Consider the following 25,854-nt stretch of genomic DNA (forward strand, 5'->3'; position numbering starts at 1 on the left):
AAAGCCTATCCACGTCAACTCTATCTAACCCCCTCATAATTTTAAATACCTCTATCAAGTCCCCCCTCAACATTTTACGCTTCAAAGAATAAAGACCCAACTTGTTCAACCTTTCTCTGTAACTTAGGTGCTGAAACCCAGGTAACATTCTAGTAAATTGTCTCTGTACTCTCTCTATTTTGTTGACATCTTTCCTATAATTCGGTGACCAGAAGAGTACACAATACTCCAAATTTGGCCTCACCAATGTCCCTCTAAACCTTTCCTCCCCAAGTATTGTAATTACACTTGCCTCTATTACTCTCTCTGGCAGCTCAGTCCATACACGGACTGCCCTCTGTGAAGAACTTGACCCTCAGGTCCCCCTCTCTCACCTTAAACCTATTCTATCCAGTTCTTGATCCCCCACCCCCAATCATGGGGGGAAAAACTGAGTGCATTCACCCTATCTATGCCCCTCACAATTTTATACACACCTCTTTAAGGTCAATCCTGCCCCTCCCGTCTCCCAGATTCCAAGGAAACAGAATCAGAATCATAACCACAAGGGATTCTGCAGATGCTGGAATTCTTGGGCAATGCACACAAAATGTCGGAGGAACTCAATAGGTCAGGCAGCATCTATGGAGGGGAATAAGCAGCTGATGTTTTGGGCCGAGATCCTTCATCATAACAGGAAGGGAAGGGGGCAGAAACCAGAATAAGAAGATGGGGGGAAGAGTACAAGATAGCAGGTGAGAGCAGGTGAGTGGGAAGTTGGGTGGATGGAGCAGTGTGAGTTTTGAACGAGCTGCCAGTGGAAATGGTGGATGTGGGTTCGATTGCAACATTTAAGAGGAGTTTGGATAGGTAGGTGGATGGGAATGGTATGGACGGAGGGGGTGTGGGGGGGAGGAGGTAGTCCTTGGGGGGGGGGGTGGATAGAGAAACTTTTCCACTGTACTTCAGTACACGTGACAATAATAAACCAAGTTGCCAGCTTCTCTGACACTGGCCCATCTTGGAACGAGAACCAGAGCTGATGTTTCAGTTTAAGGTTAGGGCTGGAATTGGGAAGGAGAGCAAAGATCGTTAATCAGCAGGAGGTTGCTGGGGGTGTCTCTGTAAATGTGACCACAGGGAATGATCCAGCCTCCACCGCCTCCCAAAATAAAGAATTCCACAGTCTCGGCTGCCTCTCTGACAAGATATTACTGTGGAGATCTGAAATGACTTTTGGACCTCAGCAGGTCAGGCAGCATCCAACCTGCTGAGTTTCCCCAGCACTTTGTGTGTTGCTCAATATTTTCAGCATCTGCAGAATCTCTTGTGTTTGGTCCTATATGACCCCCGCCCCCCCTACTTGTCACCCCATCCCTGTGTTTGAGATATTCCAACTCATATTAATATCAGTAAAATCACCTCTTTCTCTCTGAACACCGAAGAGTACAGCTCTAATTTATCAAGCTGATTGAGATAGGGCACCCCGCTCGCTCCATGAATCAGCCCAATGAAACAAACAACCTGCTTGAGGAGATCATTGGGTCAAGCAGAATCTGTGGGGGAAATGCACAGTTGAAGTTTCAGGTCAAAACCTTACGTCAGGACTTCTCAGTTTTGACAGTTCCTTTCCCCCTCATTCAGATGCAGTTTGACCTGTTGAGTTCTACCAACAGAGTGACTTGTTGATCCAGGTTCCAGCATCCACAGCCTCCCACTTCCACTGTGAAGTCTCCTCGGTGCATGCTGATTTTGAAGGGATATTCCTCCTACTGGCCATCTCCCTCTGTCCAATCTCAGTCCTGCTGCAGGGATCCAACCCACAATGTTAACATTTAGCCCCGCGTTCCGCACACTTTCACTTCCGAACACTGGTTTGTGGTCTCCTGTTGAATCTGCTTCCAACACTTGAACCAGCAGCCTCTCCCAGATCGCCACGGCACTGGAAACACTCCCTCTCTCCATCTGCTTGATCAACCCTGTGCCTGATCATTGGACACACCATTAAATTTGAGTTCTTTGGCAAGGTAATGAGAGAGATTGATGAGGGTCGGTCAGTGGATGTTGTCTACATGGATTTTAGTAAGGCAACTGACCAAGTCCCTTATGGAAGGCTAATCCAGAAGCATGGATGCATGGGATCCATGGCAAATGCATGTTTGGATTCAGAACTGTCTTGTTCATAGGAGATAGAGGGCAGTGGTTAAAGGGATTTATTTGAGCTGTATGTCTGTAAACCAGATAAAGTGCAGTATTGCACCTTGGTAGGGCAAAGTCCTTAACAGTGTTGCTGAACAAAAAAATCTTGGGATCCAAGTTCATAGCTCCTTGAAAGTGGCTACACAGGTCGACAAGGTGATTAAGATGACTTACGGAATGCTTGTTTTTATTAGTCGAGGCATTAATTTCAAAAGTCAGGAGGTTATGCTACAACTTTATAAAACTCTGGTTAGGCCACATCTGGAGTATTGCGTAGAGTTCCGGTCACCTCACTGTAGGAAGGATGTTGAACCTTTGGAGAGGGTGCACGAGGTTTACCAGGATGCTGCCCAGTTTTCTATGGTGCACCGGAGGCTGGGGGGAGATCTCGTAGAGTTTACAAACTACGAGCAGCATAGGTAGAGTGGACACAGAGCATCTGTTTTCCAAGGTTGAAATGTCCAATACCAAAGGGCATGTATTGAAGGTGAGAGGAGGTAGGTTCAGGAGGGATGTGAGGGGTAAGTTTTTTTACTCAGAGAGTGGGGGATGCCTGGAACGCGCTGCCTGGTATGGTGGTACAGGCAAATACATTAGAGGTTTTTAAAGAGACATTTAGATATCACATAGAAGTGAGGAAGATGGAGAGATATGGACATTGTGTAGGTAGGAAGGATTAGAGTTTTTGATTTGCTTCTTGGCTGGTTCAGCACAATGTTGTGGGCTGAATGGCCTGTTCCTGTACCGTACTGTACTGTTCTATGCTCTAAATCCAAGGAGAACTGTGCTGGTCTCTACAGCACCACAGAAGCGCAGCTCCTGAAGAGAACTTGGAAAGTGAGAGGAGACCTCCTCACAGGAGTTAATAAAATCATAAGGGGTATGAATCAAAATCTACAGCATATTACAGGCCCTTCAGCCCACAATGTTGTGCCGACCATGTAACCTACTCTAGAAACTGCCCAGAATTACCCTACCGTATAGCCCTCTATTTTTCTAAGCTCCATGTACCTATCTAAATCTCTTAAAATACCGTTGTATCCGCCTCCACCACTGTCGCTGGCAGTGCATTCAACACACCCACCACTCTGTGACAAAACTTACCTCTGACATCTCCCTTGTACCTACTTCCAAGCACCTTTAAGTTGTGCTCTCTTGTGTTAGCCATTTCAGCCCTGGGAAAAAGCCTCTGACTATCCACCCAGTCAATGCTTTTCATAATCCTATACACCTCTATCAGGTCACCTCTCATCCTCTGTCGCTCCAAGGAGAACATGCCCAGTTCACTCAACCTGTTCTCATAAGGCATGCTCCCCAATCCAGGCAACATCCTTGTAAATCTCCTCTGCACTCCCTGTATGTGGATAAGGTGAATGGTTGTAGACTTTTCCCCGGGGTTGGAAAGTCCAAAACTGGAGGGGATAGAAACAAGACAAGAAGGGGGAGATTGAAAAGAGACCTGAGAAGTAACTTCTTTACACAGAGGGCAGTGAGTACCTGGAATGAATTACCAGATGTAGTGGTCGAGGCAGATGCAACTGTACCATTTGAGGCATTTGGATAAGTGTGTGGAGGAGCGGGTCTTGGAGGGTCATGGGGTGAATGCAGACAACTGTGATTAGCAGTGAAGATGCTGTGGCTGGCATGGACCAGTTGGGCTGAAGGGCCTGTTTCTGTGCTGTGTTACTCTGGCTAAATTGCTCCCAATTCTCGTTGACCATCATCTCTTGGATATTCTCCTTCAGACACAAGGGATCTTAGAATCTGGAGCAAAAATACAAACTGCTGGAGGAACTCAGCAGGTGAGAAACATCTGTGGGCGTATGGACAGTTGATCTGGGTCGTGACTCTTCTCTTGGACTGATCTCAAGAAGGACTTCATTAAATTACACAAGACAGCATGTTGGTAAAACATCAGTGTCCTTTATATAGAAACAGTGCCTTACATTTATGAGTAATATCCACCATCTCAGGATTTTCCACACACTTCACTGCCAGTGCGGTGCTGAAAAAATGGGAGAGGATTGTGCACAACTCCATCTCACTGGCAGTATGGTCCCACAATTGGAAATACGATTCTACCACTGGCAATGAGGCCCCATTACTGTAAATAAAGTTCCACCACAAGTAATGAGGTCCCGTCACTGGCAATGAGGTCAACCATTGAAATGAAGATGAAAATCCTGCAGATGCTGGGAATCTGAAATAAAAACAAAAAGATGTTTGGAACACTCCCCAGGTTGGACAGTGCGTGTGGAGAGAGATACACAAAGCCAACACTTGGTGTTGCCTGTCCATACTGCATCAGCTCTGATGACTGTTTCTCTCTCTCTCTCTCCCCACACATGCCATCAGACACATTGAGTGTTACCTGCACTGTGTTGCTATGTGTCAAACTGAAATTGGTTGGTTGATAAGCACTGACCCACTCATATCAGGCAGACCGTCCCAGCTCCAAACACTGTCTGCCCACTCAACAGAGTCATCATAAACTCGCAAAACGTCTAACTCCAAAGTGAGAGAGTATTCCATTCTGGTACGGCAGTCCCAGCCCTGGGAGGGCCCAGGAAGTGGGGACCTCCCGACACTGGTGAGCCTGTGGTTTGCAGGAGGGAGGCCGAGGAAGAGGGGTTCGTGAGGAGGGAGAGGAGGATGGAGGTGTGGACATTGAGAGTGGAGGTGTGGGATGAGGAGCGAGTCAAGAGTCATACTACTGCATAATCCCGATCAGGAAGCATCTTTGGAGGGGAATAAACAGTCAATGTTTGGAGCCAAGACCATTCATCAGGACTGGAAAGGAAAAGGTAGAACCCAGACTAAGAAGATGAGGGGAGATCAAGGAGTACAAGCTGGCAGGTGATAGATGAGACCAGGTGGGTGGATAGAGGAGGTAGAGGTGGATGAAGTAAGAAGCTGGGAGGTGATAGAAGAGGTAAAAGGACTGAAAAGGAATCAGTTAGGAGGGGAGAGTGGGCCACAGGAGAAAGGGAAGCAGAAGAGGTGCCATAGGGAAGAGGTTTCAACTTTAGCAACCTCACACTGGTGAGGCCCAGTGGAGAGACAAGGTGTGGAGGTGAGGGACATTCTTGCAAATTAGCACCTGAACAACAACAAACAGGACAGGAAATGGGATCTTTTGGTTCATAAGAGCAGGACAAAAGAGTAGAATTAGGCCATTCAGCCCATTTAGTCTGCTTCGCAATTCCATCATGGCTGATTTATTTTCCCTCTCAATGCCATTCTCTTGCCTTCTCCCCAGAACCTTTGATGCCCTGACAAATCAAGAATCTATCGATATGTTTTAAATTCATCCAGTGACTTGGCCTCCACAGCCATCTGTGGCAATGAATTCCACAGATTCACCACAATCTGGCTAAAGAAATTCCTCCTCATCTCTGTTCTAAAGGGATATATTTCTACTTTGAGCTGTGCCCTCTGGTCGTAGACTCCCCCACTATAGGAAACATAATCTCTGCACGCACTCCATCTAGGCCTTTCAATATTCCATTGGTATCTCTGTTCACCGCATCTTGCCCGAATTCATACCTCCGCCTGCTGAGGCTGCTTCCTAGAAAAATCTAGAACTCTCAATGAATGAAGAACTCGAATCTAGCGTCCCATATCCACTGAACTTCTTCAGCTGGAGCTCGTCGGCTGAGACGCGGGACCTGGACGACCTTGACACCGGGTGGCCGGCGGAGAACATCTGGCTGATCTCCATGAACGTCTTGTTCTTGGTCTCAGGAATGACCAACTGGACATAGATGCAGACGAGCCAGCAAATGCCACAGAAGACCAGGTAACAGTAGGCACCAGCAGACATCTGGGAAAACAGAGCAGGGGGTTCACAGCTGAGAATGGGTCACGGGGAACTGGCTCATTATTGTCATACGTACTGAGATGCATGTGTTTGCCTGCCTTCCAGACAGATCATTCCATACACAAGTACATCGAGGAAGTAAAACGAAACACAGAAAGCAGCATGTAGTGTTACAGTTACACAGTACGGTGGTAGTACACGGCGTGTTACTGAGTACGTTATCCTCTGCATGTTATTTATTAACATTGTAATTGGCTGCATCGCCATCTGGCATGGAGGCGTCAGGGCACAGGATTAGAAAAAGCTGCAGAGGGTTGTAAACTCAGCTTGTTCCATCGAGGGCACTTGCCTCCGTACCGCCGAGGACGTCTTCCAAAGGCGAGGTCTCAAAAAGGCAGCATCCATCATGAAGGACCTTCTCCCTCCAGAACACGCCCTCTGGGAGAAGTAAAGGGGGCTGAAGACATATTTGGGAGAATTCTTTAGGAACAAAAAAACTAATCATGAAAATAGCCGGGATTCCCTTCGTTTATGCTGTGTAATTGGAAGAGGAGACTGTTGACAAAGATTCTAACTCGCGTTAGTCGCGTGTAACTGTGTGGCCATTAGACACGATACCATGCTTAGAGCAAACTGGTTTTTAGTGCCAGTTGCATGTACTTCTGTTCAAAAAGCAGTAAAGTTTGTCACTGATAGTTCACGAGGAATAAGCGGCAAGACAATTCGGAACCGATTTGCTCTCTGAGGTTTCAAGCATTCATGCCTGGAGATGCCAGGAGTGAAAATGAAACAATTCACTACTTCAACAATTTAGGACCTACAAAGAATTTGAAGGTATTGACAATCAGCTTGAATGTTACAATGAAGATGAAAATTTGCAGGACACAATCATCGAAAACATTGTATGAAGGCAATCCATTATTTGCATTAGGTATATGTGTTGAATTTGTTCATTTGCAGTCAATCAAAAGAACATGGCAACAAACTGTACAATTTTCTCTAATAATAACTATCAGGAACTAATACAATATTTTATAGTATTGTAGTAGTATTGATAGTGTTCTAATATGTTCTGTATTTCATTTAAATACATAATTTGTTACTCATTTAAGCAATAGTTTGCATTTTTTTATACCTTTTAAACTATTTCCTTTGAGGTTCAGCTAATTGGGGCAGGCACTTAATTGAAGCAAAATATATTGGCCCTGATGTGTCTCAATTAACTGGAATCCTCTGTTGTTGCAATTATGCAACAATGTACAGTATTCCTGTTTCTATCAGACAGTGAGGTGGTTTGTTACATCGGATTTCTGCATCAGGGGTCACTGCGTCCAGCATAGTGAGACACTAGTTTTAAGATGACCACATGGTTTAACAGGGTGGCAAGGCAGTGTAAACAATTTACAGTACCTGCGATTGGGGTTTAATTCTCACTGCTGACTGGAAGGAGCTTGCATGTTCTCCCCATGACTGTGAGGTTTTCTCCCACATTCCAAAACATGTACAGGTAAGTGGTGGGGATGCTATGGAGGCATTTGCGGGCTGCCCCAGCACATCCTCGTACTGTGCTGGTTATTGAGGCCAATGACGCGCTTCACTGTATTTTTCGACATGTTGACATGCACACTACAGGTACAACACCCCTGATTACAATACACCACGCATTATTGGTTAACGACACATGGTAACTTGCTGGGTGTAACCCTTCCCTACAACAACGTATTAGCACCCAGAACACCTCAGTCTATGTTACCTGATAATACACCGTGTGGTAGCAGATGTAACAATCCTGCATACAGTGTACAGGTCCCATGAAATACAGAGTACAACGCACCTTTATAGATTAGATAGATAGATTTATACATTGAAACCCACAGTGAACGACGTCATTTGTGTCAAGTCAATGTGTACATCAGGCAATGAAAGCAAGCATGCAGGTACAGCAGGCAGTGAAGAAAGCTAATGGCATGCTGGCCTTTATAACAAGAGGAATTGAGTATAGGAGTAAAGAGGTCCTTCTGCAGCTGTACAGGGCCCTGGTGAGACCCCACCTGGAGTATTGTGTTCAGTTTTGGTCTCCAAATTTGAGGAAGGACATTCTTGCTATTGAGGGAGTGCAGCGTAGGTTCACAAGGTTAATTCTCGGAATGGCGGAACTGTCATATGTTGAAAGATTAGAGCGACTGGGCTTGTATACACTGGAATTTAGAAGGATGAGAAGGGATCTGATTGAAACAAATAAGATTATTAAGGGATTGGACACACTGGAGGCAGGAAGCATGTTCCCGCTGATGGGTGAGTCCAGAACTAGAGGCCACAGATTAAGAATAAGGGGTAGGCCATTTAGAACAGAGATGCGAAAAAACTTTTTCACCCAGAGAGTGGTGGATATGTGGGATGCTCTGCCTCAGAAGGCAGTGGAGGCCAAGTCTCTGGATGCTTTCAGGAGAGAGTTAGATGGAGCTCTTATAGATAGCGGGGTCAAGGGATATGGGGAGAGGGCAGGAACGGCGTACTGATTGTGGATGATCAGCCATGATCACAGTGAATGGCAGTGCTGGCTAGAAGGGCTGAATGGCCTACTCCTGAACCTGCTGTCTATTGTCTAAGTCGAAAGGATTATGCTGGGGAGCCTGCAAGTGCTGTCACGAAGGTCAAAGTTCAAAGTAAATTTATTATCAAAGTAAATATGTCTTCATATACTACCCAGGGAGTAATTTTCTTGCAGGCATTCATAGTAGAAGAATACCGAACTGATGAAAAACTACACACAAAGACTGACAAGCAACTGATGTGCAAAACAAGACAAAATGAGCAAATACAAATAATAGTAATAATAAATAAATAAATAATACTGAGAACATGAGATGAAGAATCCTTGAGAGTGAGTCTGTAGCTTATGGGAACAGTTCAGTGTGGGGGTGAGTGAAGTTACCCCACTGGTTCAGGAGTTTGACGGTTGAGGGGTAATAACTGCCCCCGAACCTGGTGGAGTGGGTCCTGAGGCTCCTTTCCAGTGACGGCAGTGAGAGGGTGGGGAGTTCCTTGATGATGGAATCAGCATTCAGAGGAGCAGAGATGAAGGCCAGGTGTCTGCAAATGCAGGAACCCATTGAAGGCTGGAGGCTGGAGATGGCCTGTCCTGGGTTAGAGGACTGTGTTTTGTGGGTGGGAGAGGGAGAGGAACGGGAGTTGTTTCGCTGAGTGGCATGTTGGGTTTTGTTGTGTTGTTATGGGCACGGTGTGTTAACGCCGGTGTGTAGCGACACTTGTGGGCTGCACCCAGCACATCCTTGGTTTGTGTTGGATGTTAATGCAAACGATCCATTTTACTGTGCGTTTCGATGTCCAGGTGATAAATAGATCCGAATCAGGCAACGCTGACAGGAGGGACTTTGAGGGCAATCAGCAGGGTGGTGACAGGCTGGGCTGCTCCCAGCAGACAGCACATTTCACCGGACATGTGATTGAACAAACCTGAACCAGCTGCAGTAACGTACTGACCTGCAGGAAGGGGAAGACAAAGCCCACAGTGAAGTTGGACAGCCAGTTGAGGGAGCCTCCCACGATGTAGGCCGCCGGCCGGTGGGACTGGGTGAAGAGCTCTGCTGTCATCAGGAAGGGGACGCCCGCTGGAATGCCAAAATGGTGGGGAGGGGAAGAGCAGGGAGGGGGGTGGAAGTGAGAAAGAGAGTGGGAGAAGAGAACAGAGTGAGTGTGGGAGATAATGGGTCAAATAGAGAGAATGTGGCAAAGATAGACAGCAAGGAAATGGGTGGGGGGGGGAGAGAGGGAGATTGAAGAGGGCAGGAATGGAGAGAATGTGAAGGAGAAAGAGTCAGCAGTTAGACCATAGGAGAAGAAAGTAAAAGAAAATAGAAGGATGGAAAAATGGTAGAGGAGGGTGGGAGGTAGAGGAGGGTGGGAGGGACAGGAGGGTATGGGAGAGGGAATGGAGGGGTGGGAGAGGGGGAGGAGGAGGTGCGGGAGGGAGGGAAGGAGAGGAGGGCGTGGGAGGGGGAGCGAAAGGGGAGAGGAGGGGGTGGGAGAGGTGGGGACAGTGAGGCGGATGGGAATGCAGAGGGATGCAGGAGCCATGGAGAGGAGAATGTAAGGAATGAGAGAGGGTGGGGAGTGAGCCAGATGAAGAGGTGGAGGAGGGAGGGCAAGTGAGAGTTGAAGAAGATGAGAGGCAGTGTTAGACAGCCAATGCAAAACCAATAGATGGGGAGGGGACCGGGGTAGACAGTCACAGCCAGATGAGGCAGGGACGAGAGGGTGGAGGGATGTAGGATTGGGAGGAGGGTAATGAGAAACAGAAGTCGGTTAACAGAAGTGATGGCTCTGACCCACTCCCACGGTACAGAAACCTGCTCTCTGACAAACAGGACCAGGAAAACATGGATAATCCAGGCAGGGCAGCGTGGAAGTTAATGTAACGTCTTTACCGCACCAGCATGGGGGGGTTCAATTCCTGCCAATGTCTGTAGGGAGTTTGTACGCTCTCCCCGTGACGGCGTGGGTTTCCTCCCACAGTCCAGAGGCGTACCAGTTGGTAGGTCACATGTGTGTAACTGGGTGATGCAAGCTTGCTGGGCTGAAAGGCCTGTTACCATGTTGTATCTCTAAATAAAACTAAAATAAATCCTCCAATGAGTACACAAAGGTCTGTGTTCCTGGTAACCTTAGGAAACCGCATCTCCCAGTAGCTGCCTGTGGGGGTGGGGGGGGGGTTAGGTAGGTGTTGGGGAGGGCTGATACTGAATAGACATATAGGCTCCCTCTGTCCCCACCTTACTCAACCCTTCCACAGATACGTACGTCCAACTCGGAGATTACAGAGAAAACAAAACTCAGGGCCTTCCAACTGCCCACTTACTTAACAGAGTTGGAGACAGCGATCCAATCTAACATGCAGAGGGCGAGTTCAGCAACAATTTAGCCCAAATTTGCATCAGTTTTGCATAATGGCCATGGCAGAACTTAATGTGATAAAATCGATCTGAACCCGGAGTTGCTATTGTTCATTAAGAATAAAGAAGATATATTCATCATTGTTTATAAACAATGATGCATGGAAAGGACTAATTAAAGATGTAATTACACTGAATACATTCTCTGTTGTAAATGTAATATATTCTTCATGGACAGTACCGATATATCAACTACCTAAAACGGCAGCCCCCACATTTATCATTCCGAGGTGCCCCTGTTATACTGCGTTCTGTACACTCCTGCCTTCAATCAGAGCAGCCAGGAACAGTGACAGAAGATAGAACACTACGGCACAGTACAGGCCCTTCAACCCACCATGTTGTGCTGGTCTTTTAACCTACTCCATGATCAATTTAACCCAGGTAGTCCTCCATTTTTCTTTCATTCATGTGCCTTTCTAAGGATCTCTTAAACGCCCGTTGTATCTGCCTTCTCTCTCATGAACGTGCTCCACGCACCTACCACTCTCTGTAGGAAACTTACTTCTGACTTCCTCCTCCCACACAGAGCTTACAAAAAGATATTCACCACCACCATCCCGGAAGTTTTCATGTTTCTTTGTTTTACAACTTTGAATCAAAGTGGACACTGATCAACAGAAAAAAAAGACTGTTTTGTGTCAAAGTGTAAACAGATCCTGAGAAAAAGTCACTGGCTGTCCACTCTATCTCTGCCTCTTATCATCCTGTACACCTCCACCTAGTCACCTCTCGTCCTCTTCACTCCAAACAGAAAAACTCTAGGCTGCTCACCGTTCCTCGTAAGACCTGCTCTCTAATCCAGGCAGCATCCTGGTAAATCTCCTCTGCACCCTCTTTAAAGCTTCCACATCCTTCCTGTAAAGAGATGACCAGAACTGAACACAACACTCCAAGTTTGGTGGAGCTGGAGAATTTAAAACTTCGGCTGCCCCTTCTCCCCACTCAGTGTGGCTCGTACAAACCCCAGGACAGGATGGGCAAACCTGTAATAACAGGGCCGAGGGGGTCCGTAAGGTGCCAGTGGAGTGGAAGCAGAGGGGATGTTTCCACTTGTGGGAAAGGGGGGACTCAGAGACCGCCAGTGTCAGAGAGTCAGCAAGATGCCCAACAGGGAATTCCAGGGAAGCCCCTTTCTCCGGAGAGTGCGGCACACTCCCACGGGGAGTGGGGGTGGGTAGTGTTGATGTGTTTAAGGGGAGGCTGGAGAAGCAGAGGACAGGACAGAGGGTCACACGAATAGACCGAGAGGACCTTAAGACGAGGGAGCAGAATCAGGCCACTTTTCCCTAACAGTCTGGCCCACTATTTGATCATGGCTGATTTATTTTCCCTCTCAACCCCATTCTCCTGCCTTCTCTCCATAACCTTTCACACTCTTACTAATCAAGAACCTATCAACCTATAAACGCATTGACTTGGCCTCCACAGCAATCAGTAGCACAGACTTGCCACACACTGGCGAAAGATATTCTTCCTCATGGGAGTCCTTGTATTCTGTGTCCCCTGGTCCTGGACTCTAAATGGGGATGAATAGGGATGTAGTTTGTATGGAGTGGATGGGCCGAATGGACTGCCGCTGTGCAATCCCCTTTTGAAGTCTAAGCCTTGTTGCTGAGCTATGCTGAGGCTCCAGTGGGGGAGCACCCCAGTGAATCAGAGGCTTCCTCATTCCGAGGGCTCTGCCCGAGGCAGCTCCTCCTCCAGGCTCTGGATGTGCTGGGCACTGCAAACTTCCCGTCCGACAACCTGAGGAAGGAAACCTACAGCACACGACAAAGACGGCCTTCTCAATACGAGCGATGTGAGAGCGTTTGGCTGGACGTGTGAGAGAGGGTGGAACAGACCCTGACTGTCACAGGGAACCTGCCACAGTTATCTGGTCGAAGGCACACCACTGCAGCCCGCTACCTCCCCGCAGAATTCAGTCTCCACGCATTTCTATTTGGAAACTAAATGTCAACACACACAAAATGCTGGAGGAACTCAGCAGGTCATGCAGCAGAGAAAACTGAACAGTCGACTGAGACCCTTCATCAAAACTCTGTTGGAATCATCAATCACCCGCCAGCTCTGGATCTTCTGCCTTCCCCAGACTCTTTTTTCTGGCTTCTGTCAATTTCCTGTCCAGCCTGGGAGGAAACGCGAACACCCTGGGGAATCCCACACAGTCGCTGGGAGAATGTGCAGACTCCACGCAGACAGTGTTGGAGGTCGGAATTGAACTGGGTTCTCTGGGCTTCAGAAGCAGTGGCGCTGTCTGATTGGTCTCCTCTGACTCAGTACTACCGTGGGCTCCTGGAGGCGTCTGCAGTTTGATCAGCTCTAAGGCTTTTGCTTAAAGAGGATGTGTTCTATGTAAATGGATGGCTCCTCTGCTCAGCTTTATGTCACGAGGACCCGGGAGCCAGGCCGGGCTGCTGACTGCGGAGAGTGCAGATGGACACCTTGTTGGTCGAGAGTTTGCCTCCCGAGGTAGAAACAGGGAGATCAAGGAAGGGGGCACAGGTGCTGGAAGTCACCTGTAGAACCTGCAACAAAGAAAAACAGCCCCTGGAAGATTACAGGATAAAAGGAGGGTGTACTTAGAAGAGACCTGAGGGGTAATTTACTTACACAGGGGGCAGTGAGTACCTGGAATGAGCTGCCAGTGGAAGTGGTCGAGGTGGGTACAATTGCAACACTTGTGAGGTATTTGGATAGGGAGGTGGAGGGGTGGGGCTTGGAGGGTTACGGACTGAACACGGGCAACTGGGACTAGCAGAGTTGGGCCAAAGGGCCTCTTTCCAAGCTGCATGACTGTAACGTAGGGAGTCAGTTGAACCCTACTGAATATCTTTATTTCTGCACTTTTTGGATCTGCGCTTCCTTGTTGCTTGCCTAGACCAATTGTTAATCCTCTTAATAGACATACTCTGAGAATATGGGCTCAGTTTAGAAAAGTTATTGGCCTTCATATTCATTCTCTCTCTCCCTCCCTCCCCCCCATCTTTACCTACCTTCTATGAAAGAGTTAACATTTCACGATTGCTCTAGAAAGGGCTTTAGGCACTTTGAAGATCTTTTCATAGATAATCGTTTTGCAATTTTTCAACAACTCTCTGCAAAGTTTAATCCACTTCTTTAGATACCTTCAAATTAGACATTTCATTAACCCTTTATTGTCTAATTTTCCTGAGATGCCCGAGAAAAACGTTGTGGACCTGTTTCTTTGTATTAATCCATTGGGCAAAGGCTTAATATCTTTTATTCATGATAAAATAGTGACCTTTGATAAAATTAGAACTGCTTGGGAGCATGATCTAAATACTTCTTTATCTGATGTGGTTTGAGATTCGATTCTTAAGTCAGTTAATTCAACCTCTTTTATGTTGAAGAGGTCTTTTACAGTTCAAGGTTGTACATCAGGCTAACGTGTCTAAAACAAAATTGTTGCAGTTTTATCCTGACATTAGTCCTGTTTGTGACAAGTGTAAGGTGGCGAGGCTTCTCTTATCCATATGTACTGGGCTTGTCCTAGTTTAGAGAAATTGTAGAGAGAAGTTTTTTTAAATCTTTATCCCATCTTCTTTTTTGCCACTTAGAACCTAATCCTCTGATTGCCCTTTTCGGTACCTTGGGTGAGGCCGACATGCATTTGAGTCTGACTAAATGCCGGACATTAACTTTTGCCTCTCTTTTGGCTAGACGCTTAGTTCTCCTTAGGTGGAGAAATGTTGCCCCCCCCCCCCCACCCACTCACACTCAATGGCTTAGTGATATTATGTCCTGTTTAGACCTTTAAAAAAAATCATTATTCATTTCTCAATTTGGACATAAAATTTCAAAAGGTGTGGGGACCTTTTCTTTCATAACTCCTCTTTAGATTAAGCTTATTCTTTTTACTTACAGCTTTTCTCCCCCTCTAAGTTTTACGGTTTCTTTTTGATGGAAATTACATTATAGTTTGATAGTTGGCATTATTATTCTTTTTTTAATTCATATTTACAGTTTTGTTGGGGGGTTGAATAGTCTCTTTATATTTTTTTTTACATATTGTAATGGTTGGCCTGGAGTTTCATAGTGGGAGGGAGAGGAGGATACTAACTTTTTGATTTTATTCTGGGTGCTCTTTACTTATTGTTATGAATTATACAATTGATATGTTTATTTTGCACTGTATTAATCTTCATTTTGCTGTTGGATTTTTTTTCTTTGTAGTTGGTTTGTAGAAATGTATAAAAAAATCAATTAAAAAAATAATGTAGGGGGTCAGGCAGCGACTGTGGAGGCAGGACGTGTAGGTTTATTTTTCACGTATTGGACTGAAAGGGAATCCAGGTGTGTGGGGGGGGGGGGGGGTAGAGGGACCAGCCCGAGAGGTCTTGGCCCAAAACGTTGACTGTACTCCTTTCCGCATATGCTGCCTGGCCTACTGGGTTCCTCCAGCATTTTGAGTGTGTTGCTTGAATTTCCAGCATCTGCAGATTTTCTCTTGTTGGGGGTACAGGGTGAGAGGGGTGAACAGAAGGACTGGATACGGGGTGCGTACGGGTGCAGAGCATCCGGGAGGTGGATCAGCTGATCCGAGAAACTTAACGTTCCTCCTTGCACTGCAAGTGCAATGCGAGACGTTCCTCTGTTGTGCCTAGCCTCTCGGTAGCAACGGAGAAAGCCGAGGACGGACGTGGGAGGACAGCACCAGGAGCAAGGACCTGCACTCTGCTCACAATGATCAACTTGAGCTCCTGTGAGTGGGTCAGAGTTTAACTTCCTACCCCTCTCCCACGCCAACCCCCTCTGGGCCTTTGCCATCCTACACAGGAGCTCGTGGAAGGAGATTCAAAGACCCCAGGTGAGTGGACACTAATGGGCCAGGTTATAGCCACCTGATCCTCGTCAGCCCAGCCCACTCTCCCTACACTGAGGAGAACACATGCGACTGGTCACCCTGGGGGAGGCTGGGGGAAGGTGGGTTGAGGTGAGCAAGGGTGTGAGAAGGTGGGAGGGATGGAAGGGGTGGGCTGCGGTGGTAGAAGGTAGGAGGGTGTGAATGATGATGGGAGGGAAGGGGAGAGTGGTGGAAGGGTGATAGGATGGGGTGGGAGTTGGGGTAACTGGATGGATGGTGATAAGGGTTAGGTTGTGGTGCAAAGGGGTAGGAGGGTTGAGGTAGAAGGAGGTGGGAGGGTGAAATTGGGATACGGTAGTACAGGGGTACTAGGCTGCGGTCGGAGGAGAGAAAAGAGGAAGCCTGACATTAGGATGGGGTGGGTTTTGGTCTCAGAAGTCTAGTCCAATACCTGGACCGATGCAGAAGCCAGTGATGATCCCCACCACACAGGCGACACTAGCGTAGTGCATCCAGGGAACCTGCAACACAGCGAGAGTGGGAGTCAGTCACCCGCGAGCTAGTCCCGCCCCAGGTCATATCAACCGCAACCAAACTCCACAAAGACAGCGTGCGGCGGTGAACCGAGTAATAACGATCAAAGCAACACGCGCAAATGCTGGGGGAGCTCGTCAGGCCAGGCAGCATCTGTGGAGAAGTCGTTTCAGGCCGAGATCTGTCATCAGGACTGGAATAAAAGATGAGAAGGTGGGGGGAGGGGAGGAAGTAGTACAAGGTAGTGGGTAATAGGTGAAATTGGGAGGGGGTGGTGTTGGAGTAAAGAGCTGGGACATTGTTTGGTGAAAGAGATGAAGGGCTGGAGAAGGGGGAATCTGATAGGAGAGGGTAGAAGCCCAAGGGAGAAAGGGAAGGGGAGGAGCATCATAGGGAGGTGATGGGCTGATAAGAAGATAAGGTGAGAGAGGGAAACAGGAATGGGGACTGGTGAAGGAGAGGGAGTGCTATTACTGGAAGTTTGGGAAATCGATATTCATGCCATCACATTGGAGGCTCCCCAGATGGAATACAAGGTATAACCTGCATGTGGCCTCCGTGGCAGTCGAGGAGGGCATGGACTGATAGGTCGGATTGGGAATGGGACCTGGTGTCCCTGTGCCAGTCACTTCCACAACTCTGTAATTCTCTCTCCAACGCCTGCAATTGATCTGTCCGGGCCAGTAAATGCCAGATTTCCCGATAACCACACATTCCCAATCCGACATGTCAGTCCACGATGAGGCCACACTCAGGATGGAGGAGCAACACCTTACAACCTGGTGGTGTGAACATCGATTTTTCAAACCTCTGGTAATCGCCCCCCCCATCCTTCACCATTCCCCATTCCTGTTTCCCTCTCTTACCTCTCTCTGGTGTTCCTTCCCCTTCCTTTTCTTCCATGGTCTTCTATCCTCTCCTGTCAGATTCCCCCTTCTCCAGCCCTTTATCTCATTCACCAATCGACTTCCCAGCCCTTTACTTCACCCCCTCCTCTCTCCTATCACCTACCACCTTGTGCTTCTTCGTCCCCCCACCCCCCAACTTCTATCTCTGACTTCTCATCTTATTTTTCCAGACCCGATGAAGGGTCTCGGCCCAAAATGGTGACTGTATTCTCTCCATTGATGCTGCCTGGCCTGCTGAGTTCCTCCAGCATCTTGTGTGTGTTGCTAATAATTTTTAATCACAGTTACCAAACATTAATGATTTTAAACAACTTGGGTCAATCTTCTCTTAACCCTCTCCACTTTAACAGCACAAACCCTCCACCCTCACTCGGTGTGGAATGTCCCCTTCTCACCTCCCTCACAAGAGGCCTAGAAGCGTCAACATTTCTACTGCTGGGACAGTTGTCCAGAGGCTGAGGGCCGTTTCATGACATCCTTAGATCAGGTAGAGCAAGAAGGGCAGGAGTGGCCACTCTGACCCTCATCCCACCCCCTGCCCAAGGACAATCTGTCTCCTCCTGCCTGCCAGTCTGCCCAGCACTCAAATTCTGACAAACCTATCTCCCTCTCCAGTGATCCTGCCTCTACGAACAACACCCAGTCTGCTGGAGGAACCTCGTGGCTCGATTACAATCGGAATCAGAATCAGGTTTATTATCAGTGACACGTCATGAAATTTGTTGTTTTTGTGGCAGCTGTGGGGTACAATACGTACGAAATACCATCCCATCACATCCACCCTACCCCACCTCCTCCCAACCCAGCTGAACGCCAACCTCATATCCCTTCTCTTTATTCACTCCCTCCCACCCCATCACAATGCCACCCCACCTGCATAAAACACAATTAATTACAACAAGAAATACAAAACTTTACATAAGCAGCAAAAAATGAGGTAGTTTTCATAGGTTCATTCACTATTGAGAAACGCTGAGGCTGCTGTTTCTTCTCTCTGATGGTAGTAATGAGAAGAGGGTATGCCCTGGGGTATCAGGTTCCCGTACCTTCTCTCTGATGGTAGTAATGAGAAGAGGGTATGCCCTGGGGTATCAGGTTCCCGTACCTTCTCTCTGATGGTAGTAATGAGAAGAGGGTATGTCCTGGGGTATCAGGATCCCGCACCTTCTCTCTGATGGTAGTAATGAGAAGAGGGTATGTCCTGGGGTATCAGGATTCCGCACCTTCTCTCTGATGGTAGTAATGAGAAGAGGGTATGCCCTGGGGTATCAGGATCCCGCACCTTCTCTCTGATGGTAGTAATGAGAAGAGGGTATGTCCTGGGGTATCAGGATTCCGCACCTTCTCTCTGATGGTAGTAATGAGAAGAGGGTATGCCCTGGGGTATCAGGTTCCCGTACCTTCTCTCTGATGGTAGTAATGAGAAGAGGGTATGTCCTGGGGTATCAGGATTCCGCACCTTCTCTCTGATGGTAGTAATGAGAAGAGGGTATGTCCTGGGGTATCAGGATTCCGCACCTTCTCTCTGATGGTAGAGAATGAGAAGAGGGTATGCCCTGGGTGGTTGGAGCATCGCCTTCTGTCCTCGATGGTGGGGAGGCAAGTGCTCCTGATAGAGCTGGTTGAGTTTACAACCCTCTGCAGCTTTCTTCTGGTCCTGTGCATCCCAGCATCTAGGGGAGGAAAGGAACTGTTGGGGTTTCAGGTTGAAAGTCTGCCTCAGGATCTAAAACACCGACAATATTTCTCTCCTCACAGATGCTGCTGACCTGCTGAGTTTATCCAGAGTCCAGCACGTACAGACTCTGGTGTCTCCACTGAGCCTCCTAACTTCCACGGGTAGGAGAGTCCCAGAGATTCACTACCCTCTGCAAAGTTCCTATGAACCTCAGCTTTAAGTCACCATCTCCCAATCTTGCAACTGTGATGTGTCATTGACCCACTCGGGACAGTCGGCAAGTGTTGCCATACTTTTGGTGCCCAAACTTTACTAACCCCAATCAATGTGTCCTGGAATGCACGAGGAAACTCGCGTGTTCACGAGGAGAGCATACAGGCAGCTGGTGCGAATCGAACCGGGGCTCTGGTGCTGTAATAGTGCTGCACTAACCACAACGCTATTGTGCCACCTCTGAATGCAGAACTCCCTTTCATTCCGGCTCAGCTTGGTGAGTGTGGGGCCGGAGGGTGAGTGGGAGCCTGGACAGAGTGGAGCTCCTGTGCGCAGTGATCAGTGCAGCTTTGTAAACACGTGAGAGAGCGGAGTTACCTGAAGCAGTAACGTCATCGTTATGCCGGCACTGGACAATCCCATGAAGCCGAATCCACCGATCAGAAGCGGGCGTCTCCCCACCCTCTCGACGATTAAACTCTGAGTCACAAAGGGAACACAAAGGTTGTGAACAATCATAAGACAAACAGTAGGAGCAGATTTAGACCATTGACTCTGCACTGTCATTCAATCGTGGCTGATTTACTTTCCCACTCAACCCCAATCTCCTGTCTTCTTCCAATAATCTTTGACACTTCCTAATCAAGAACATCAACCTCCGTTTTTAATATACTCAGTGACTTGGTCTCCACAGCAATGAATTTCACAGATTCACCATCCTATAGTCAATAGGTGCAGAACTAGACCATTCGGCCCCTCGAGTCTGCACCGCCATTCTGAGATCATGGCTGATCATTCACTATCAATACCCAGTCCCTGCCTTGTCCCCATATCCCTTGATTCCCCTAACCATCAGATATCTATCCAGCTCCTTCTTGAAAGCATCCAGAGAATTGGCCTCCACCGTCTTCCGAGGCAGTGCATTCCACACCTCCACAATTCTCTGGGAGAAGAAGCTCTTCCTCAACTCTGTTTTAAATAACTGACCTCTTATTCTCAATCCATGCCCTCTGGTACTGGACTCTCCCAACATCTGGAACATATTTCCTGCCTCAATCCTATCAAATCCTTTAATTATCTTAAACGTTTCAATCAGATCCCCTCTCAATCTCCTCAATTCCAGCTTCCTCTGGCTGAAGAAATTCCTCCTCATCTCTGTTCTAAAGAGACATCCTTGTATTATCTGAGGCTGTGGTCCTAGACTCTCCCAAGCTACTCGACGACCAATGTGGTCCATCAAATCCAATGTGAGGACTGCAGCACACATTACGTTGGCCAAACTGGGAGGAAACTGTCCACAAGGATCCATGAACATCAGCTGGCTGTGAAGCGGCATGACCAACTCTCCCTTGTCTCTACCCATGAAGATCAAGGGGTGGGGGGCACAAATTCCACTGGGCATCAGTGAGACTCATAGCGCAAGTGAACACGCGGTATGCACGGGAGTTCCTGGAAGCCTGGTTTTCCACGATCAATTCTGAAAACAAACATGTTGACCTCGATTCCATTTATGAGCCAATGTGGGCAAAATTCCAGACCACAATGCATAAAGTTCACTGCACAACCAATCAGCAATGAGATTTCCTCCTTACATCACAATTGAGTTTTGGAGATGACAACCAATCAGCTGATTGATGTGTATAAAGGCCAAACATTTGGAGGGCACACTACAATCAACAGCACACTGATGTCTCCTCATATGATGATGAAACGTTTAAGTAAATTGCCAAGATCGGAGAAGAACTCAACGTAACCACTCTATGACTATTGGAATCGTCCTCACCACGTCCATTCTATCTAGGCCTTTCAATATTTGTTAAGTTTCAGTGAAATTCTCTCCTCATTTGTCTAAACTCCAGCGAGTACAAGCCCAAAGCCATCAAACACTCCTCATACATTAATCCTTTCATTCCTGGGGTCAATTCTTCTGAAACTCTCTAGACCCTCTCCAATGCCAGCACATCCTTTCTCAGATATGGGGCCCAAAACTTAGGTAATAAATGTACTTTGAATCTGTTGAAAACTGCTCACAATACTCCAGTTATGGTCTAACTAATGCCTTATACAGCATCAGCATTATACCCTTACTTTTATATTCAAGAGACAGGACAGGTGTGGATCAACACCACAGTGAGTTCAGAGGCCAGTCAGGGAAATGCCCATCCACTGGAAAATGTGAAGAATAATGGGGAGACCGTGATGTTTATACAGAATAGCATCTGCCTGAGAATAAGTTAGAGAGCAGATTCTAAGCCAGGAGTTCAGGGGTTTAATATACAGAATAACAGATCCCCAGGAATGGGATACAGGCTGGGATCAAAGCCAGGAGTTCAGGGGTTTATATACAGAATAACAGATCCCCAGGAATGGGATACAGGCTGGGATCAAAGCCAGGAGTTCAGGGGTTTATATACAGAATAACAGATCCCCAGGAATGGGATACAGGCTGGGATCGAAGCCAGGAGTTCAGGGGTTTATATACAGAATAACAGATCCCCAGGAATGGGATACAGGCTGGGATCAAAGCCAGGAGTTCAGGGGTTTATATACAGAATAACAGATCCCCAGGAATGGGATACAGGCTGGGATCGAAGCCAGGAGTTCAGGGGTTTATATATAGAATAACAGACCCACCCCCCAGGTGTGGGGTATATCCTGCGATCTAATCAGGTAGAATGCTGGATGTATGGGAGAGGTTACCATGGGCTGGAATTCATTCACTACTGGGTCGAGTTTGGCTGCCAGGGTGTCCTGCGGTGCTGGTCACGAGAAGTTTACAGGATCGGATTACGACTCCTCCCTCCACCCCTTTCACCTACTGAGCAGGTGAGGAAGGCTCTGGGGAAACTCAGACACGGTGAAGCATTGGGACCGGACGGTCCTGAGGGAGAGCGCTGACCAGCTGTGTGGAGTCCTCCAGCCCATTTTCAATCCGAGTCTCAGCCTGGAAAGGGTCCCGACTGCGTGGAAAAAAAAAATCATACGTGGTCCCAGTACCCAAATGTGGGGAACTACGTGTGCCTGTCTGGACACACCTTCACATCTCAGAGTGAGTTATTGATGGTGCATCACCAAGTAAGCTCAACCGAAAGTCTTTAATGACTACAGTCCAGGGCCCTGACCGCACACATTTTGAAGACCCTGGTCAGATCAGCCCTCAGCCTGCCTACCGGGAGCACATTGGACGCAACGATGCTGTCACCTACCTGCTGAACTGAGTGTAATCCCATTTGGATAAACAGGGCAGCACTGCAAGGATCCTGTTTTTTGATTTCTCAAGTGCTTTCAATACCATACAACCCTCATTTCTGGGGAAAAGCTCCGTTCAGTGCAGGCTGGCATTTCCATTGTATCCTGGATAATGGACTACCTGACCGGCAGACCACAGTTTGTGCAGCTTCAGAGCTGTGTGTCAGTCATGGCTGTAAGCAACACTGGGGCCCCACAGGGGACTGTATTGGCTCCCTTCCTGTTTACCTCGGACTTTAGACACAACACTAAATTCTCTGATGACTCAGCAATAGTGGGGTGTATAAAGGGAGGACAGGAGGATGAATACAGGACCCTGGTGGAGGACTTTGTCAAATGGTCCAAGCTGAATCATCTCCAGCTCAACATCAGTAAGACAAAGGAGATGGTGATGGACTTTAGGAAGACTAAGCCTGCACTGCTCCCTGTTACTTTTGATGGAGAGGACGTGGATGTGGTGGGGACCTACAAGCATCTGGGGGGGGGCACCTGGATGCCAGACTTGTGTGGAGCACCAACACAGAGGTTGTGTACAAGATGGGCCAGAGTTGCCTCTACTTCCTTAGGAGGCAGAGGTCCTTTGAAGTATGCAGGCCTCTCCTTCACATGTTGTGCCAGTCTGTTGTTGCCAGTACAATCTTCCAATGTGGTGGTGTGCTGGGGCAATGGCATTAACACGGGTGATGCCAATGTGGTGAACTACATATACCTGTCTGGACACGACCCCTGTATAAAGGCGATCAAGGCCTGAGCCCGGCCTCTCAGTCTCAGGATGTAGTATGGTGGTTACTCACTGCTTGTTCCTTCTTCCAGTCAATAAAAGCCAATATCTCGCCTTTACGTCTCAGAGTGAGTTATTGATGGTGTATCAGCCAACAGACTCAATAAACTGATCAGAAAGGCTGGCTCTGTTACAGGAGTCAAACTGGATCACTGGAGGCTGTGGTAGAACAAAGGACCCGACGGAAAATCCTGGCAATTCTGGACAATGTTTCTCACCCTCTGCATGCCACCTTGGCTGAACAGAGGAGCACTTTTAGAAATAGACTAAGACAACTGCGCTGCTCCAAAGAGTGCAATATGAGGTCATTCTTACCCTCGGCCATTAGTCTCTATAATGGGTCAACCTATAGCTGGGGAAGTGATGGACCCCTCCTGTTAGACTGTTTGAGATAACTTTTTTTATAATAATTTTTATAATAATTTTTTTTTATTATTTCTTACTTCTCTTCTAATATCTGCATATCCGTGCACTTGTAATGGTACTGGGACACCGTAATTTCCTTTGGGATCAATAACGTATCTATCTCCAGCATCTATTCTGGGCACCCTGAGCAGGGGCATCAAAGTAGCTGATCATTTTGCCAAAGGAGTCCAACCTACCATTTTCAAATGTGAGATAACTAGTTTCAATACTCTGTCACCAAAAACCTGTACACTCTACCCATTTACCTTGAATTTATTCATACTGGCACCTTGAACAACACATTCCAGATTGCAATATTACATTCCTTCGGTATTGCAGTCCTTCTGAGCCTTGGCTTTTTCTGTACCCTCCTTTCTCTATACCCTCCCTCTCTCACCACTTCCTCTTTGTCTATTCCCCCTCTCTCCATCCTGTCTTTACCTCCTTCTTGCTCTTCCCACTTTCTTTCTCTCTGCCCACCTCTTTCCATTTTCCCTGCTTTCTCCGTCTGTTCCCCTTTCCATTCCTCTGTCATTTTCCCTCACTACCCCTCTATCCTTCCCTCTCTGCTTTCTTTATCCCACCCTCCCCCTCTCTCCATCCTTCTGTCTTTCTCCCCCCACTTTCTCTCTTCTCTATTCCACCCTCTCCTCACCCTCTCTTCACCTCTTTCTCTCTCTGGTCATAGATAAATCGGACAGCTATCGCCTTTGTCCCAGGGAGGATACAAGAGGGTACAATTTTAAAGGTGATTCAAGGAAAGTATATGGAGGATGTTGGAGGTAGCCTCTGGTTATAAAACCTGTGTTTGTGGAACACAATGCCAGTGGTTAGGGTAGAGGCAAACACATTTAAGGTGGCCACATGGAAGATTGAGAAATGGAGGGTTATTTTCTGCATAGAAGTGAAGGGTTGGATTGATTGTGGAGTAGGTTTTATATACAGTATATCATAACTGCACCATGGCCTGTACTATGCTGTACAGTGCTATGTTCTATCCCACACCCCCCCACCCATCATTTTCCATCTCAACCCACTCTCCATTCCCCTCTCTCACCCACCCCTTTCCCTGGCACCCAATTCCCGTTTTAAGAGGCAGTCTCTCCCTCCCCACCGTCACCTTATCTGCACCGAGGAGTGCACCTCATGTCAGCTTCCCCACTCTCGCCACATAACTAAAGCCTCGTACCTCCATCTCCCTGGTAGTTAATCACAGGACGAACCTTCAACATGCAGCAGGCCCCCTGTAGTCTATGCAAATGAGTTTGAGCAGCAGGAGGTGAAGACAAATAAGGAGTTTAGGGGGAAGAAGGTTGGAGAGAGAGTTTAACAAATGGCTGTAATTTTATAACCAATCCTCTCAACTCAGCTGGGTAACATTGGTGTGGACACCCAGGGCCGATAATGATGACAGCGCTGGCAGTTTCCTTGAGTAACTGTACAGGCTGAGGTTAAAGCCCAGGCCATCGAAGGGTCTTAATACTGCCAGCACGTCAGGAATGGAGTTTTAGCACAGACCTTGTGAGAGGATTCAATCCAAATTCTGCACTGTCTTCTGTTTATTAAAGGCAAAATACAGCAGGTAATTTCACTCCTGGGAACCAAAACACCAGCATCAGTCTCTTTAGTTGTCAGAAACCTTATTCAGTGTTATATAGCGATGTCAGGCCCTGGTTCAACAGGGAAGGGCAGTGTACAGAATAAACCCAGAGAGGTGGGGGGAGTTGGCAAAGGGGGAAATGTAAGGTGAGAAAGATGAAAGGCAACAGAGAAGAGGGAGTGATATTCGGGAAGGGAAGGTGAACAAAAGGGTGGGTACAAAGGGGGGGAAGGGGGGGGAAGAGGGAGGAGGGGGGGAAGAGGGAGGAGGGGGGGAAGAGGGAGGAGGGGGGGAAGAGGGAGGAGGGGGGGAAGAGGGAGGAGGGGGGGAAGAGGGAGGAGGGGGGGAAGAGGGAGGAGGGGGGGAAGAGGGAGGAGGGGGGGAAGAGGGAGGAGGGGGGGAAGAGGGAGGAGGGGGGGAAGAGGGAGGAGGGGGGGAAGAGGGAGGAGGGGGGGAAGAGGGAGGAGGGGGGGAAGAGGGAGGAGGGGGGGAAGAGGGAGGAGGGGGGGAAGAGGGAGGAGGGGGGGAAGAGGGAGGAGGGGGGGAAGAGGGAGGAGGGGGGGAAGAGGGAGGAGGGGGGAAGAGGGAGGAGGGGGGAAGAGGGAGGAGGGGGGGAAGAGGGAGGAGGGGGGGAAGAGGGAGGAGGGGGGGAAGAGGGAGGAGGGGGGGAAGAGGGAGGAGGGG

At 48.0% G+C, this 25,854-nt stretch overlaps 1 protein-coding gene across 2 annotated transcripts in view; it reads right to left on the reverse strand.

Moving 5' to 3' along the window:
• Positions 1-4,086: 4,086 nt before the first annotated feature.
• The window catches only part of LOC132379400 (solute carrier family 2, facilitated glucose transporter member 5-like), a 71,859-nt gene continuing 50,091 nt past the window's right edge, over positions 4,087-25,854 (reverse strand). For both annotated transcript variants that reach the window (XM_059947201.1, XM_059947202.1), the window contains 5 exons: positions 19,514-19,615; positions 16,254-16,323; positions 9,503-9,630; positions 5,725-6,001; positions 4,087-4,378 (listed from right to left, as the gene is read on the reverse strand). In XM_059947201.1, the coding sequence (XP_059803184.1) occupies positions 5,747-6,001; positions 9,503-9,630; positions 16,254-16,323; positions 19,514-19,615 (555 nt within the window). In that variant the 3' untranslated portion in view covers positions 4,087-4,378; positions 5,725-5,746. The remainder of the gene's footprint in view (positions 4,379-5,724; positions 6,002-9,502; positions 9,631-16,253; positions 16,324-19,513; positions 19,616-25,854) is intronic.

This window comes from Hypanus sabinus, chromosome 22, assembly GCF_030144855.1.
Source record: "Hypanus sabinus isolate sHypSab1 chromosome 22, sHypSab1.hap1, whole genome shotgun sequence".
Lineage (NCBI taxonomy): Eukaryota > Metazoa > Chordata > Chondrichthyes > Myliobatiformes > Dasyatidae > Hypanus > Hypanus sabinus.